This window comes from Aspergillus chevalieri, chromosome 3 (assembly GCF_016861735.1).
Source record: "Aspergillus chevalieri M1 DNA, chromosome 3, nearly complete sequence".
In the NCBI taxonomy this organism is placed as follows: domain Eukaryota; kingdom Fungi; phylum Ascomycota; class Eurotiomycetes; order Eurotiales; family Aspergillaceae; genus Aspergillus; species Aspergillus chevalieri.
In genome coordinates this window covers 2,661,655-2,673,982 of record NC_057364.1, presented here as the reverse complement: position 1 = coordinate 2,673,982, position 12,328 = coordinate 2,661,655, and the positions used below count along the sequence as shown (strand labels likewise).

General features: G+C 48.8%; 4 protein-coding genes across 4 annotated transcripts; 3 read left to right on the top strand and 1 right to left on the bottom strand.

Annotated features, from left to right (window-relative positions):
• Positions 1-37: 37 nt before the first annotated feature.
• Positions 38-1,486, bottom strand: ACHE_30936S (alanine--glyoxylate transaminase; the record flags this gene model as incomplete). The annotated part of the gene is made up of 2 exons (XM_043277609.1): positions 38-1,109; positions 1,203-1,486. The coding sequence occupies 2 exons, from the start codon at positions 1,484-1,486 to the stop codon at positions 38-40; spliced, it is 1,356 nt and encodes a 451-aa protein (XP_043135471.1).
• Positions 1,487-2,293: 807 nt separating this feature from the next.
• VPS29 (vacuolar protein sorting-associated protein 29) lies at positions 2,294-3,071 on the top strand (the record flags this gene model as incomplete). The annotated part of the gene is made up of 4 exons (XM_043277607.1): positions 2,294-2,350; positions 2,409-2,423; positions 2,492-2,905; positions 2,955-3,071. 4 exons carry the CDS (start codon positions 2,294-2,296, stop codon positions 3,069-3,071), a joined length of 603 nt encoding a protein of 200 aa, XP_043135470.1.
• A 643-nt stretch (positions 3,072-3,714) lies between these two features.
• On the top strand, positions 3,715-4,504 carry SGN1 (polyadenylate-binding protein; the record flags this gene model as incomplete). The annotated part of the gene is made up of 4 exons (XM_043277606.1): positions 3,715-3,795; positions 3,881-4,137; positions 4,207-4,294; positions 4,352-4,504. 4 exons carry the CDS (start codon positions 3,715-3,717, stop codon positions 4,502-4,504), a joined length of 579 nt encoding a protein of 192 aa, XP_043135469.1.
• A 2,238-nt stretch (positions 4,505-6,742) lies between these two features.
• Positions 6,743-9,713, top strand: ACHE_30933A (NEDD4 family E3 ubiquitin-protein ligase; the record flags this gene model as incomplete). The annotated part of the gene is made up of 10 exons (XM_043277605.1): positions 6,743-6,762; positions 6,821-6,843; positions 6,908-6,946; positions 7,015-7,120; positions 7,199-7,332; positions 7,403-8,564; positions 8,620-8,913; positions 8,973-9,110; positions 9,163-9,558; positions 9,614-9,713. 10 exons carry the CDS (start codon positions 6,743-6,745, stop codon positions 9,711-9,713), a joined length of 2,412 nt encoding a protein of 803 aa, XP_043135468.1.
• Positions 9,714-12,328: the final 2,615 nt, after the last annotated feature.

The window sequence follows — 12,328 nt, the reverse complement described above, 5'->3', positions numbered from 1 at the left end:
GATATATCACTTTTTATTTTGTTTTCTCTTCACACGTTTACAGACCCTTGGCCTGCTTAGCCTCCGAGACAGCCTCCTTGAGAGCAGCAATAGCCGAGTCAATGTGGTTGCGGTTGGGGTCAGTGACACTGACACCCATGTGACCGAAACGGATGTACTTGGTGGCAATCTCCTTGTGAAGACCGGCTGCGAAGATGACGCCGCGCTTCAACAGCAGAGGCAGCACATCGGTGGGCAAGAGACCCTCGGGCAGGTAGATGGCAGTCATGCCGTGAGCCTGGTTCTCAGGCTTAGGAGCAAGCTGCGACAGACCCAGCTCGGCGACGGCGGCCTTGACGCGGTCCGAGGCCTGGGTGTGAGCGGCGAAGCGCTCCGACAGCGGACGCGAGGTGATCTGGGTTAGGGTGGTGTGGAGGGCGTGGACGAGCTGGGTGGAGGGGGTAGCGAAGTACGAGGGCTTGAGGTTCTCGTAGTTCTGCATGACGGGCATCCAGTTGGCCATGGAGGCGTAGTAGGAAGCCGGAGGGGTCTGGCGGTTGCGGAAGCGGTCGACGGCGCGGGGCGAGGTCATGACGATGCTGAGACCGGGCGGGCAGCCAATGGCCTTCTGGCTGGCGGTCAGGACAACGTCGATGTCCCAGGCGTCGAAGGCAATCTCCTCGCAGCCGACGGAGCAGACACCGTCAACGACAACGAGGGTGTCGGGGCTAACGCGGCGGACGAGCTCGGTGACACCCTTGACGTCGCTGAGGACACCGGTGGAGGTGTCAACGTGGGTGATGGTGAGGAGCTTGTAGGTCTTCTCCTTGAGGGCTTGCTCGATCTGCTCGAACGAGGGACGGTCTCCGATGGGAGCCTTGAGCTGGGTGGCGTTGGCGCCGTAGGTTTCCAAGCAAGCAGCGAACGAGTCGGCGAAGTAACCGGTGTGCAGGACGAGCGCGTTCTCACCCCGTTCGATCAGGTTCGAGGCGACCAGGTCCCAGCCGAGGGTACCACTGCCGGAAACGACGAAGGGCTGAGCGGCGGGGTTGGAGGACTGGAAAAGTTTGCGAACGAGAGTCAAGGTCTCTCCGAAGGTCTTGACAAAGCCGGGAGCTGTGTGGGACTCACTGGTGACGTTAGTATTTTTCTTTCCGACTTTCTTTCCCTCATTTTTCGTCCTCTCTTCGTCTTTCTGGAGCTCTCGGTTGAAGGGTACTCACGCATAGTGGCCCATGGAGTGGAGGACCGCATCGTCGAACTCGATGGGACCGGGGATGAGGAGAGTGGGGTGAGGGGCTTGAGTAGACATATTGGCAGCTGATGATGGTGATGTAGAGGAAGAAGTAGTGGTTGTCGTAGAAGATTGTTGTGGGTTATAAGAAGTTATGAGCGGTGGAAGGAGGGGCTTCTGGAATCTCTCGGTCGAAAACGGAGCATTCAGTTCGGCCTCCGGATCCGACAGGTGCCTTGCGATCAAACTCAGGCGTTGGCGACTGTCGGGCATTCTCGTGGCTTTCGGTTTCGATTCCGAATATAAGATCTTTTCGATAGGACAGTACTATGTAGAATCCAAAAGATATGAAAATTTCCTTTTTGGGATAGGAATCGCCGGCGCAAAATTGGCCAGTAAAGTGAATGAAGTAAAAAAGAAAAGAGATCTCTCAAATATATCAAGACATCTGCTCAATTCTATTTATATACGAACTGACTCTCTTGATGCAGTCTGAAGCATCCATTGTCTCCTTTTATGTCGGGATCAGTACATGCTCAAATGCCGGTTCGCATATCGTCCGAGTAGGAACTACGCACGTAACAAAAAAAAAAAAAAAAGAGAGAGAGGATTGACAATGGCCAAATCTCGCCCATCCTCAATGATAGCCTAATTAACTTTAGCGGCTTCACTCCGGCTTTTCTTGAGCTATTCTTCGTTTAGAAAACTCCATCAAGTCGGTATCTCCGGACGGCGTTTGTATGCTATGTCCGTATTACGAATACTATCATGCACATTTGGAGGCCACTGCAAGAGCAACACCAATTATTGTCCAATAGTGATAATTTATGATATATTCTCTGACTTCCATTAGTTGCTTCGAATAAAAGCATTATAGACCCTTGCAGACCGACTGTTTTATGGTAAATACGTAGGGCTGCTATATCACGTGGCTGCTAGCTCCCCCCCGCAAAGCTTCAATGAACGGCCATCGTCTAGTGACAGACTGCGGACTGCGCTTCTCCAGTTCTCCGTGCTACGATCATCGTTGTTCGTTGTGGAATGTGCTCTTGACTCTTTATCCATTGAATTATAATCAAGATGGCCTCCCGTCTGGTCCTGGTCATCGGTGACCTTTTCATCCCTGACAGAGCTCCTGTGAGTGATGGCTTCGTGTTCGCTCCGTGAGTGAAGAAGGTCGCTGACTTGTTCCTAGGATCTCCCTGCTAAGGTGCGCGTCGCATTCCTTTTATGAGTCTCTCGCTATATATCTATGGCCATTCGATTGACACAATCTAGTTCCGGAAACTATTGACGCCAGGCAAGATCGGCCAGATCCTCTGTTTGGGTAACCTGACGGACCGCGATACCTTCGAGTTCCTCCGCGGAGTCGCCCCCGATTTACAACTAGTCAAAGGTGATTTCGACGTCGATTCGCCCAATCTACCTCTCTCTAAGGTCGTTACCCACGGTAGTCTCCGGATCGGTTTCACGCATGGCCACACCATTATTCCCTCGGGGGATGCAGACGCTCTACTCATCGCCGCTCGTCAGATGGATGTCGATATCTTGCTGTGGGGAGGTACACATCGGTTTGAGGCGTTTGAAATGGAAGGTCGCTTCTTCGTGAATCCCGGAAGTGCCACCGGAGCCATGAGCACCGGGTACTGGCCTGAGGGAGAGGACCCTACACCCAGTTTCTGCTTGATGGATGTAAGTTTGACGGGATATCTGAATGTCGCACGCAGCTGATTCTCTACAGGTCCAAGGTGATGTGCTCGTGCTTTATGTCTACCAACTCAAGACGGATGCCAACGGAGCCGAAACTGTTGCGGTCGAGAAGGTGTCTTTCCGTAAAAATGCCCTTCCCGCTTCATGACTTATGCCTTTGTTGTTTTCGCTCGATTGTATATATCCCAGACGTTTGCGCATGCTTATTTGATTCCAGCGTCAAGTTCTCATCAGTAATACTAGACTTGTGTATCTGCTCTTGCGTGTTCATTTTAGCATTGATGTTAGGCAGAAAATACCTAGCTTATCAGAACCCAACTTAATAAAAGCAACATTCCTGGCAAATAGTGAATGCCACATTCTAAAAACATGCCATTGTTCGTCTTGTATTCAATGCTCAAAGGCCGTGTTGATGACAAAAGCCGCTAAACCAAAACAGGCAACTGTGACTTCTGGCGTCGATCCCAGTCGACATCACCGTTTTCTCTGCTTGTAACTCCTTTACCTCCAGGTGACAATTGCTTCTTACTCCCTCGTCTCTTTTCTATACTTCAATTCAATTGGAGTCGCATCTGTTCTCTGCTTGGTCGGATATTGTATTCTTCCAGGCCAGAAGATCTTATCCGCGCGGCACGCTAGGCCAGACCAGCAGAAAGTCATCATTGCTTCTCCACCATTCCTTGCTCGGGGCCTTTCCCGACTCTGTGGACCAAATTAGCTGGATTTTTCTTCTTTCTTCTATTCGAGAATACCCCTAAAGCCTGTTTTTTACTCTTTTTACCCTAATCAATATGGCGACGGAAGGGCAAGAGATCCAGGATGTGCCCGTGGAGGAGACGAATCCTCAGCAGGAAGGGGGTGGTGACGATGAGGTATGCTTATAATTCCACAGCTTGTATTTCCATTTCCTTATTATAATGTCCGGAGAGACATGTGCTAACAAACCCTCTAATATAGGAAGAAATCGCGGCGATGAAGAAGCGAGTAGCAGAAATGGAATCCGAAGCGGCAAAACTGCGCGAGATGCAGTCCACCCTCGACCAGCAAACGGAGAGCCTGGCAGAAAACAAAGAAGAGATCGATGCCCGGAGTGTTTTCGTCGGTAATGTCGATTACGGTGCTTCGCCCGAGGAGATCCAGGCGCATTTCCAAAGCTGCGGCTCGATAAACCGCGTTACAATCCTGTTGGATAAATTCACCGGTCAACCTAAAGGGTACGCTTTGGATAATCGCGAAAATGGTATAATGGGGCGTTGACATGTGTTGACTCTTTCGTGCTATAGGTACGCCTATGTGGAATTCGCGGAGCCTAGTCTTGTGGCCCAGGCACTTATCTTGAACGAGAGTGTTTTCCGTGGTAGAAATCTGAAGGTGAGTTCTACAACGCGTCTTCGAATTCGGTTTCAATATTAATGATGGCCCCATCAGGTTGTTCCCAAGCGAACAAACCTGCCCGGTATGGCTCGGGGACGTGGTCGGGGAGGCTTTCGGGGACGTGGCTATGGCCGGGGAGGCTTTGCGCCTCGTGGATACCGTGGAGGCGGCTATCGGGGTCGTGGTCGAGGCTACGCACCGTACTAATAGGGTCCAAATCCGTGCATTGACTCTCACGCCAAGACTGCGTGCATAAGAATGGGATAAACCAGAAATAAAAGGGCTCATCAACGCTACTTGATGCTTTCAAGAGGAGCAAAGTATGCTCTCCCCAGTGCACAAGCGGCTACTTCGTTGGATTTTTTTTGGAGTTACGGGGAGCTGGGATGTTACTGTACGATAAAACCACTATCAAGCAGCAGACTGAGGGGGAACATTTTCGAGATACTTTCTTTTTCTCTTTTGCTTTCTGTGATATCATACTTTACGTTGATCTATACTTCTACTAGTCCATGGCATGAGAAAACATTGCCCCAGAGGATCCTTATCCCTGTACCCGTACTCCGTACATAAAAAAGAAATGTTTCTTCCACCTTGCATTCAATAATTTGCTGCATTGATAACGAGACTTGAGCAATATAAGAACATAGCGTGAACTATCTGCTCTGGGTATAGTCACTAAGCCCCTACCCCAGATGTATATAAGTGCACCATGAACCAGATCCAGCAACCATAAAAGCCCGGCATAGTAAGGTCATCAGGTGCGACACACTTCATGCAGACTCCATTTGCTGATGTTGTTGGTGCAATTGCGTTGAGCAACGAGATGGAGCAAGAGAGTACTCCCCCCTCTAAGTTCCCTTGAGGTTCAGTGTTGGGTAATTTGTACGATTGAGTCGTAGCTCCTCTTTTTTTGGATGAACATGGCATATGTGGTATAGTTGACATCGTTCTGGGTTCTCCTGGAAGTTTTTCCTGGCCATATTGTTAAGAGCTGTTTTTCAGCATATTATCATGTATGTGACTCGAATCTTCTAGCAGCGCAGGAACATGGTTTTAGGCAGAAGGCAAAAGCCCTGAGTACGGCTTTCCACCTCGTTATTCCTGGGCCGAGAATGCGTGAGTTGAGTGCACTTCGTCCAGCCGGAGGCACATGCATATGATTTCTCATAGAGTTGAAAGATGAATTTGGTCCACGAGCAGTTGTGAATCTACTTGCTATGATACTCGGCAGTGATTCGTGTGAGTGCACATAGCTATATCAGTGAACGGGCGTAGAGGTAATAGTCCTGTTCCATCAGATGCATAAGCTGGTTTCAACAGCCTGGTTTTTGGTGGAAAGCTTGGCATTTATAGAACTGCCTCCAGCAAAGAGTGTGACGTATAGTCTGTTTTTGTCTTCAATGTAAATTATAGGGCTGGAATTAATAGACCAATGTAGTAAGCGGTCTACCGAAAGGGAAATCATGAAGCCTAACTCGATAGTCTGTATACTCCGGACAAGCGAATACTACGAGCACAATAATTAGTGAATGTAATTTGAAAACAATGGATTGAATATTTTTTAAAAAAAGCTTATAGGACACTATTTAGCAGAGTGAGGTATATAATTGCAGAGCTCGGTCAGCCATCGCAGGAGCTTATAACCTCCTGACTAACCCGGCGACCAAAACGGCCGAACCATCTGTCTTCTCACTCTTTCTCTCTCGTTTTTTATCCCCCTCTCATCTACTACATTCATCTTCATCTATCTCAGTTTTCTTCTTTCTCAGTTAATTCTCGTTTACTACAGAACTACAGTTACAGCTACAGCTACTACTATCTACTGCTGCACTCCGGCTACTCCGCCCAGCGCCCCTCGCTAAGCGCCTCATTGGCCCAGGCGGCAGTTCAACGTCAGGACTGCTGGACGTTAGTGTGCTCAGCCCCCTCCAAGAGAGTCCGCGCCGCTTCTTCTTCATTCTCGTTTCCTTTTCTTTCCGTCTTTCTCTCACTCTCTATCTTTCTATCTTCCGATATCCTAGATTTTCGCCCTCTGGAAAGTGCCATTTTGTTCGTTCTCAGTCGCCCACTTCAGATCGGGCGAGATCTCCTGATTTACCGACTCGGCATTCTCGCGGCCATCGGGTTGTCGTTTTCGCTGCCGTCAAATCAGCCCTTCTCCTCCAGGCGTTAAACGACGATCTCTTCTAAGACATAACCCACCCGATCGTTTCGATCCATTCTTCGGTCCGTTCTTCCACCCCCGCCCATACAACAGTCGCTTTGCCTTTCCCCGTCCGATTTCCGTCCGAGATCAATACTAGCAGCACTAGAAGGTGGTGTTCTGTTCTTTTGCCGGACAGAGGTGGATGCGCACGCCGCAGTTTCCCCGCTAGGCTTGCCTTGATCGGCCCTTTTGCTCTCAGAGGTGTGGTACTGTGAGCGTTTCCGCTGTGGCACAGAATGAGCTCCAATCTACCTGCGTACGTGCTTTTCTTCCTTTGTTCTATTCGGGCCCAAACTGACAGATCATGAATACAGCCAGCCGAATCTACGGCTCACAAGTAAGCAAAAGAACTAACTGTCCTCTTAAACCATCAACGGAGAAGCTGACACTCGACTCCGCAGTTATCGCGGCGGATGGGTTATACAAACGCGATGTCTTCCGTACGTCTGGCTCCTTTGATAATCGTCCTGCATTGTTTCTCCTTTGTCGGCTGACCAGATCATTGTAGGGTTTCCCGATCCGTTTGCCGTGGCCACCGTCGGAGGTGAGCAAACCCACACGACGTCCGTGATCAAGAAAACGTTGAACCCATACTGGAATGAGATGTTCGACCTGTACGTCATACCATTTCATACTCTCGAATTATAACCTCAGCGATTATAAGCTGACAATCGTCAATTTTCAATGTGCAGTCGGGTCAACGAAGACAGTATCCTTGCCATCCAGATTTTCGACCAGAAGAAGTTCAAAAAGAAGGATCAGGGTTTCCTCGGTGTCATCAATGTGCGGATGGGAGATGTGATTGATGTACAGATGGGCGGTGATGGTGCGTCATTCTGTTCGCAAACCACCCCATGTCTATGTCTAAGCTAACCTTTGCGCGCCTTTCTATTCAGAAATGCTCACGAGGGATTTGAAAAAATCCAATGATAACCTAGTTGTGCATGGAAAGCTCATCATCAATCTCTCTACCAATCTATCTACACCAAATCCCACTCAGCAAAATGGCAGGTCACACATTCCGTCCTCATCATCGACCGGGCTCGTTCCGCAGGTCACCTCACATCCTGCTGGCGATCCGTCCTCGGCGGCCGCATCGAGCGCGTCTCTGAATCAGCGTATGTCGGCCACAAGACCATCCAGCGTAGTCGTTCCGGTCAACGGAGCTGTGCAGAACCCCCACAGCCAAAGTTCTCGCACTACCAACCTCAGTTCGTTCGAAGATCAGCAAGGACGTTTACCTACCGGGTGGGAACGTCGGGAGGACAACCTGGGCCGAACCTATTATGTTGATCACAATACTCGGACGACTACCTGGCAGAGACCGTCGAATAACTATAATGAACAAACTCAGCGCACTCAACGGGAGGCCAATATGCAGCTGGAGCGTCGGGCCCATCAGAGTCGGATGTTACCGGAGGATCGGACTGGCGCGAGTTCCCCGAACTTGCAGGAGCACCAGGCTCAGACCCCACCGGGCGGCAGTGCTAGCGCTGTCTCCATGATGGCTACGGGCGCCACCACTGCAGGCACTGGTGAGCTTCCGCCGGGATGGGAACAACGGTCGACACCCGAAGGACGGCCCTATTTTGTTGACCATAATACTCGGACCACGACATGGGTTGATCCCCGACGACAGCAATACATTCGCATGTACGGACAGAATGCAAATGGCAACAACACCACGATTCAGCAGCAGCCAGTGTCCCAATTGGGGCCGTTGCCGAGTGGCTGGGAAATGCGTCTGACCAACACGGCTCGTGTCTACTTCGTGGACCACAACACCAAGACGACCACATGGGACGATCCTCGTCTTCCATCGTCCTTGGATCAGGGTGTTCCTCAGTACAAGCGGGACTTCCGACGCAAGCTGATCTACTTCCGCTCGCAGCCCGCTCTGCGCATCATGTCCGGCCAGTGCCATGTTAAGGTGCGCCGGAACAACATCTTTGAGGACTCGTATGCCGAAATCATGCGGCAAAGTGCCTCTGATCTCAAGAAACGTTTGATGATCAAGTTCGATGGTGAAGATGGACTGGACTATGGTGGTCTTTCTCGGTATGAATTCTTTCGAATCTCTTTGGGACTTTGGTCGCTAACCAATTTTGTGCAGTGAATTCTTCTTCCTTCTTTCCCATGAAATGTTTAACCCTTTCTACTGTCTTTTCGAATACTCCGCCCATGATAATTATACCCTGCAGATCAACCCTCACTCCGGCGTGAACCCAGAGCATTTGAACTACTTCAAGTTCATTGGCCGCGTTGTAGGTCTGGCTATCTTCCACCGTCGTTTCCTTGATTCGTTCTTCATCGGCGCGTTCTACAAGATGATGCTCCGAAAGAAGGTGTCGCTTCAGGATATGGAGGGTGTTGATGAGGACTTGCACCGCAACTTGACATGGGTTCTGTAAGTTAATCATTATATGTGTTCTATGGAGGACTGGGTTACTGACAATAATCTTACAGGGACAATGATATCGAGGGCATCATTGAACCTAACTTTGCCGTTGATGATGAGAAATTCGGAGAACGTCGGACTATTGATCTGATGCCGGGTGGTCGGGACCTTCCCGTCACTAACGAGAACAAGGGCCAATATGTTGAGTAAGTTTTGTGTCCTAATGATGGATTTTATATTGTTTCTGACTGGCTTCAGGTTGGTTACGGAATGGAAGATCAAGAAGCGTATTGAAGAGCAATTCGATGCATTTATGTCCGGTTTCAACGAACTCATCCCGGCCGACTTGGTCAACGTGTTTGATGAACGCGAACTGGAGCTGCTTATTGGTGGTATTGCGGATATTGATGTGGAGGACTGGAAGAAGCACACGGACTACCGTGGCTACCAGGAACAGGATGATGTTATCCAGAACTTCTGGAAGATCGTTCGCACCTGGGATGCGGAGCAGAAGTCTCGTCTCCTTCAATTCACCACCGGTACCTCGCGTATTCCGGTCAATGGTTTCAAGGATCTTCAAGGCTCTGATGGACCCCGACGGTTTACGATTGAAAAGTCGGGTGATCCCGGTGCATTGCCCAAGTCGCATACCTGGTATGTATTTTCTCTCTATGTTTATGTTGCGCACCTGGCTAAAATAAATTTGCAGCTTCAACCGACTGGATCTTCCTCCATATAAGACGCATGATACTCTTGAGCATAAGCTGTCTATTGCCGTGGAGGAAACGTTGGGATTCGGTCAGGAGTAAAAGGTTTGAGTCGGAATATACTGCATACTACCATAGTTCATCTGTCTTATCTGTCTTCATAATAATCCTTGCTGGCAAGATCCTTCATCCGGCGGTTATTTGTTCGACCACAATTTGGCGTCTTCTTCCTCCTCCTCAATTCCCCTTCACCTTTCTATACTGTGCTTCCATTAGCTGGGACCAAAATGCGACACGCAGATGGGCATGAATCTTCTTCGCTTTCCGTTTTTTTTTTTTTTATTTTGTGCCGGCGGAGTTTGTATATATTGTATTATCTTGCTGTACGGGTTCTGAGAAGCCTGAGCCATTATCGATTGGAATGGGATTGATTGACCAAGCAGTTATAAGTATTCTGAGTTTTACAGTGAATGAGTGTCTTCATGCTTGACCTTCCTAGCTCCCTCTTTGATTGCAACCATTCATTTCCCAACTACCATACCACCACCGCCACCACCATCCCCGTCGCCATCACCACTATCTTCATATCACTATCCGTATCACTTCTTGCTAGTATAGTGCTTCGGGTAGATACGGTTAGGCCGGTATGAGTGAAAAGCGAAGAGTATTTGGTAAGGGACAGCGGATCTGATGCAGAAGATCGGCCACTGACTTCGAGCGTAGGTGTACTGGAAAGCGTGCCAAACTTCCCCCACTCGAGCCAGCTAATGGTGCCAAATCTGCCTGTGTGCCCTCGGTGTCACACACATCGCTAATGAAACGAGAAGTAGAGCAAAGGAATAAGTCGTTCCTTCCAGACAGATGCATAATTACCAGAAGGCCACGACCACTAATGGTGCCATCCGTCTCCTCCTAACACTCCCACGCACTGCATGTGAAATCCAACTTCACCTACTGGGTGCCCATTGGAATGTTCATGGTGGTCAACACTTTCTGACTTTGCATGCTGCTGATGGTGATCCATTTGTATGTACCTCCAATCTTTAACTGATGATGTCGCTGGCTTGCGTAGAGTTCTCTGTTTGCAATCGCAACGGGTCACCCCGATTCTGAACGTGGGATTCGTTCATTATGAATGAAATATACTTGCATGAAGGCTATTTGATTGCTGATGTTCCACCATTCACCAAGCCACCCTGCTCAAGTCCACATGAATTGCCATTCGAGAGATTGCTGGCCAACTGAGTCTGCCGTTTATACATATACTTAAGTAATCCAGAAGACGAACGAACGACAGCGATGGGGAGACCTATACAAGTCGGTTTTCCTGCTTTGGTTCCGCCTACGTCCCCCGACCCCTTCAACCATTTCTCCCAACGTCGCTCAAATGAAACCGTTTTCGACGACAGCCATGGGCTTACCCATTCCCAATTGGAAGCGCTTTGGCACTGTGCTCGCGAAGTTTTCAATGACGCCAGAGATTCTGATATGTATAATCTCGGTTTCCCATTAGGCACTATATGACATCCACTGAATGACATGAGCACATAGGGATGCTTAGGTATAAAGCAGCTGCCATGTGGAACACAGCTTTCTAAAAACAAGGCCAATACTGAGCTACAACATACCAACAGTACCGTTTGAGATTTGCACCATGGCTATAGAATATAGGAACATACACAAGGGGGCACATCCATTAATAGACGCATGCTTTTAATATAAAGGTATTGTCCAACGTGCTCGGTGCTTCCATATTCCATGCAAAAGTTGTGCTCATTTTGAGCAATCAGAAAACAAGCGAAAAGACAGCAAAAGATGCTTTGCTTTAGCCACTCTAGCTATTCCGGTACTGACAGATGAGGTCTAGGAAATGAAAGATTTTTTTTTTTGCAAGTCAAATCCTTTCTCTCGAGCAACGCCAAGTCAGATACAGCCTTATCTTGACACACTGAGCTGGTGACGGTTCAGTATTAAAAGTAACCGCGAATCTAACGCACTCTTGTAGACCTCAAGCGGGACAGCTGGTTATGGTATCTGATTGTTCTATTAGCATTGCGGTGTCTAGGGACGCTACAACCAGTCCCTGTCCTAAAACCTATCCATCACACTACTCAGGTCGATGCCCAGCCTTATGTCTTATGTTTCTTTGGGGAAACAGATATCGAAAGCCCAGAGATGATAAGTGGATAAACAGGCATGTTGTGGAAGGAAATTCCATACTTGTCTTGAGCAGTGCTTGCAGAAACTCATATCACAATATATCACCCTTGAGGGTTTAAACCTAGGCATTACAGAATTGGACTGTCTATATACCGACCTGAATGGCCAGAAGACAGCAAAAACTATCATTGACAACACCGCAAGAAGGTAGACCAAGAGCAAAACAATCGCGCTTCTGGCTGCACTACTGAATTGACAAACTTGTGATGTCTCTCCCAGAACATGTGGATAGAAAGCAGAAAGGATATTTATGCAAGAAGATAACTGATCAATAGCCTGACAAGCGACCTCAAATTTCAGTTATAGGTCTTCCAGAGGACGTAGGGCAGAGGTCATTAACCGTATGATAACACATATGGGAGGCCGATGAACATAAGAAACTGGCAGAGTCATACCTCGCTATATTGCACAATCTTAGTGAAATGGGCGATGCGTTAGTGCTGTGTGCTCAGTGGGGCAAAACAATGGGACTGAGAGTATATCATCCGTGCTTGCTA